This window comes from Zeus faber (assembly GCF_960531495.2).
Source record: "Zeus faber genome assembly, chromosome: 17".
Lineage (NCBI taxonomy): Eukaryota > Metazoa > Chordata > Actinopteri > Zeiformes > Zeidae > Zeus > Zeus faber.
Genome location: NC_137204.1, coordinates 8662891 through 8667882, shown reverse-complemented (window position 1 = coordinate 8667882; position 4992 = coordinate 8662891). Strand labels below are relative to the sequence as shown.

Below are 4992 nucleotides of genomic sequence, written 5' to 3'. Positions count from 1 at the left end.
AAAAAAAAAAAAAAAGATGAATAAATAGCGTGATGGTCGTTGGCTACATGCGAAACAATCAATCCAGGCCTTTTACATCCCAGCTCTGTCTGTGTTTGCGGGAGGGCCCCTTGACCTCCTGGGTGTGAGAGCAGTTTTTTCTTGGGTCTTGTGATGGCCGCTCTTTGTCTTTCGGAGAGGAAACTAAAAAGATGCATGGTCTTGTTTCTCTGCGTCTTGGAACACGATCACCCAAGTCTCCCGTTCGGGGTCCCCCCACCCCCACCCCCCTCCTTCCTCTCAGGGTACAAACGGAGGCGCTGGAGCCCTTTAGGTGAAGCTCATGGACACTGTGTGCTCCAGCGCTTTGCGGCGCAGCGACGCGATGCTGGTCCCTCGCCAGACGTCACTGTCCGGGGAAGTACAGAGCTGGGACGACCCCGTCACGTTGTTCGGGCCGGAGAGGGAGGAGGGCACCATGCCGGGGAAGGTCGGCTGGTAGAGGTGCGACTGGAGCCCGGAGCCGTTCGCCGACATGTTGGACAGGCCCATGGAGTTGGCGGGCGGCCCGGCGCCCAGGCTGCACTGAGACAGGGACTGCGCCATGGCCTGCTGGCGGCCCAGGGAGGGCGGCAGCTGGAGCTGGGACACCCCGGGCATCCCGGGGCTGGCCCAGCGGGTGTCGTTGGCGTGGAAGGAGCACAGGCTGTCGCCCATGGCCGCCGCCGCCGCGAACTGCGGCAGGCCGTGGTGGGTCGGCAGCAGCGTGCCCGGAGCGCGGAACACGTTGGTGGTCTTCTTGCGCTTCTTCCACTTGGCCCGACGGTTCTGGAACCACACCTGGAAAACACAGGGATTGTGTGAGGAAAACAGAAAAGCACTAGTCCCTTTATTTGACTATTTTAGTGGCGTGATAAAATGCCGCATCGTTGAAAAACTGTGGGGAAAAAAATACTAAGGTTTTTCGATATAATAGGACAATTTAAATGGTTTATAAATAAAACCTATATACATCTAAGTTTGTTAAAACAATAGAAAATTATTAATGAAAAACCGTCTACCCTACTGCAAATCCCACCGTTTTCCGCCACGCAAAATCCTGTTTTTTTTTGTACATTTTTTTCCGATTTACATTCTTCAATTGTAAAAAATATATTTTTAACAGGTATAAATAGAGGCTGCTACATTGGCAAATAGATGATGTTATCTCCACACGGTGCTTGAGTGTGTGTGTGTGTGTGTGTGTGTGTGTGTGTGTGTGTGTGTGTGTGTGTGTGTGTGTGTGTGTGTGTGTGTGTGCGTGTGTGTGTGTGTGCGTGTGTGTGTGTGTGTGTGTCGGGCGTGGTGGCCCGGCCCCCGATGATTAATGGGAGGATTTGGTTGAGAAAGTGGCGCCCGGTAATAAGGACGCGGGGCCAATCTCGCGCACTTTCTCCGTGTAGCCAGCCGTGAAATACATTACACTCCGAAGAAAAGAAAATACAATTCCTCACTCCCTCCATGTGATCGAGTGCACCATCGCCCCGTAGCCGCCATTAAGACGTCCCTCTCTGACAGGGGCATAACGAAGACCTGGCTCTGTTTTATTTAAAATCGCATGTTTAAAATGTGGATGGACGTCATTTCACTCATTTTGATTTGATGTCAATGCAATATTGTAATCGCATGGAGCCAGGCCACGATAACGATGGTGAGGATGGAAATTAGTTCTCCGTTAACGACTCAATTGAATTTCCACAGTCAGTGTTTTTCATTTTATTTTGTCGTTTTAATATACCATTATATATTAATACATTAATGTTGTTCATATTGATATTAAATTGAATCAAGGCAATATCCATCATCGTCATCAATACTTTGCCTCCAGGAATGGCGTTGACCACACTGCGAGTTATTTCATTGTGGAGGCATGTTTCTCAGAAGACTGGGGTTAATAAATTCACCACAGTATTTTGATCTGTGTAGACTATTCACAATTACACTTTCCGATTTAATGCTTAATTGTGTATTTGGATGTTTTTTTGGATCGGATTTTATATTGTGTGCGGATGTAGGATCTACATTGTGCCCTTGGGCAAGGCACCGCAACCTCACCTGCGTAAAGGCGTGTGTGTGCGTGTGTGTGTGTGTGTGTGCGTGCGTGTGTGCGTGTGTGTGTGTGTGTGTGTGTGTGTGTTTAAATGATCTTATGTTGGGTTGTTGTGCTACCCATAAAATACATCATCTGAAGTGATTTGTCGCTCTCATGGTAAGCAGCATCCTCGGTATTTAAACGGATCCTCGACAATAAAATGTCTCTCTTTTTACTTTTGACTTGACTATTCTTTTTTTTTACAACATGGTGGGCATGTTATTTTTGTTTTAATTTTAAGGAAATATTATTTACTCTTGGCGGAAAGTACCATACATGTAAGGATTAGATTATATGACTGCAGTTAATTAGTCTTGATGGCTGCGTTTGGTTAAATAAAAAACAACAACCAGATTCAGAACCCCAATCAGATTCAGCGTAACCCATGTTGGAGGTATCATTAAAAATCAGTTGGATGTTCTGCATTATTTTCGTCGTCAAAAACAAAAAACTATTAATAAAATTCGGCCTCAATTTGAATGTTTTAGTGTTTATTTTACGAGTATATTTATTTTATTTTCATATACAATTGTATAGTTAACTGATACTTATTTCGCCGAAAATAGTTGCGTCTGCCCACAGAACAAGCTCCAGCTCCCGATTTCACTTAACATTTTTATTGCAATTGTAGGTTTAGTAATAAAATATAAACTATTTACTACCATTATACTCCTGTCTTCATACAGCATATACATACACTAGTAATCACACAAATGAAAAGTCCACATATGGTTTGATTAAATATATTGTATTTATCCTATATATAAATGGAATAAATTGTAGATTTCACGAAATAATAAGTGAAAAGTGCACCCCTAGTTTATTTGAATTTATTCTATTTGTTGTTACTATATTGTCACTATGTGGTTGCTGTACGACTATGTTGTTTTACACCAAGGTGGGTGGACAGTTTACTAAGTGTGAAATGCTTTGCTGGCTGATAAATAAAGTGCGCCAACATTAAGTATCGGACTGTGGGTCTAAAATGCTGCGCATCCTACCTGCACCCTGGACTCCGTCAGGCCGATCCGCAGCGCCAGCTCCTCCCTCATGAAAATGTCCGGGTAGTGCGTCTTGGTGAAGCTCCGCTCCAGCTCGTTGAGCTGCGCCGGCGTGAAGCGGGTCCGGTGCCGCTTCTGTTTCTGTGTTTGCTGCCCCCCGGACTGGTTGGGGTTGCCCTGCTGCTTCTCCTGCTCCTTGCTGTTGACCTGCGCGACGGACGCGTTGGAGCCTCCGGTGTTGAGGTCGTCGCCCGGAAGCATGGTCGCCCCCTCCACGCCGTCCGGACCCGGGCCGAGCTCGCCGGAGTGACCCGGGTCGGGTCCCCCTCCGCCCAGCCTGCACTTCAGAGCCTCCCTGTGGCCCAGGAGCTCCGCAGCGGCATCTTTCATCCCTGGAGAGATTATTATTATTATTATTATTATTATTATTATTATTATTATTATTTTATTTATATATATTTTTTTAACCAATTTAAAGGAAAAATCAAGGTGGTTAGTGGGGAACAGCATCCTTTGGCTACAAGAAAAAAATGTACACTAGGCATGTTTCCATCGCATGATTCACACTAACTACCAGACTAAAAAGGAGATCATAGATGTCACTGCTTGTAGAAAAAAGCTTCACTTCCAATCACATTTCGCAAAGCATGCAGAACACCATCCACCACTTCAACGCACACCGCTTTCTGTTCGACGGCTTCGATCGAATCACGCCAGTAACAGAAAATAATCAGCCCGCCGAGATAAACGAGCTCATCAATCACATGAACACAGTATACGACACACATTGACAATTTTCCGGTCCTAATGTAGATGAGAGAAGTGCCTCCAAAGCTTACAGTAGAGTTGAAGGCCGGAGTTTGGTGCCGATAACTCACCGAGCCGAGCGTCCAGGAGGTCGGCGTGCGAGAGCATCGCGCACCGATCCAGCGCGAGACGCTATGCTCTTCCCCCCCCCCCCGCCCCCCCCCAAAGAAGCCCCCTCGCTAGGACTTTAACCTATTTAAAGCAATATATAGAACCTAAATGAAAGCAAATGCGGTTTGTGGTTAAAAGGGAGGTTCGTTGCATTATAATGTACTTTGGAGAAACGGGGAGGCGCTTAACCGGAGGGAGCCCCGCGAGCTTCTCCAGATCCAGGACCAATCAGAATCGAGGCACGAGGCGGCGTCGGGCGCTTCCAGACCCCGGCGCGTGAGCCAACCGGTTACGTTTCCCGAGCCGGGACCGCGCTCACGAGCTCGTTGCTTTTTAGTGCTGTCGTTGGGGTCGATTTCTTCTCCGAATGACATCGAATAATAATAATAATAATAATAATAATAATAATAACAATAATAATAATAATAATAATAATAATTAAAAAATAATAATAATAATAATAATTGTAATAATTATAATAATAATAATAATAATAATAAGAAGAAGAAGAAGAAGAAGAAGAAGAAGAAGAATACTTATAATACTACTACTACTAAAGATAATAATAACAATAATTAAAAAGAAAAAGAAAAATAATAATAATAATAATAATAATAGTAATAATGAGAATACTTATACTACTACTACTACTACTACTACTACTAATGATAATAATTACAATAATTAAAAAATAATAATAATAATAGTAGTAATAATAATAATAATAATAATAATAATACTTATACTACTACTACTACTACTACTAATAATAATAATAATAACAATAATACTTAAATTACGACTACTACTACCACTACTACCACTAATAATAATAATAATAATAATAATAATAATAATAATAATAACAACAATAATACTTATAATACTACTACTACTACTACCACTACTACTACTACTACTACTACTACTAATAATAATAATAATAATAATAAACCATAATTT

The 4992-nt window shown here is 43.0% G+C and overlaps 1 protein-coding gene across 2 annotated transcripts; it reads right to left on the bottom strand.

The window, feature by feature from the left end:
- Positions 1-309: 309 nt before the first annotated feature.
- Positions 310-4026, bottom strand: otpa (orthopedia homeobox a; the record flags this gene model as incomplete). Of its 2 annotated transcripts, none has more annotated exons than XM_080018434.1 (3): positions 310-819; positions 3112-3503; positions 3951-4026. In XM_080018434.1, the coding sequence occupies 3 exons, from the start codon at positions 4024-4026 to the stop codon at positions 310-312; spliced, it is 978 nt and encodes a 325-aa protein (XP_079874560.1). The 2 variants fall into 2 exon arrangements, with proteins under 2 accessions (XP_079874560.1, XP_079874561.1); XM_080018435.1 differs by having other exon boundaries at positions 3990-4026.
- Between the last annotated feature and the right edge of the window lie 966 nt (positions 4027-4992).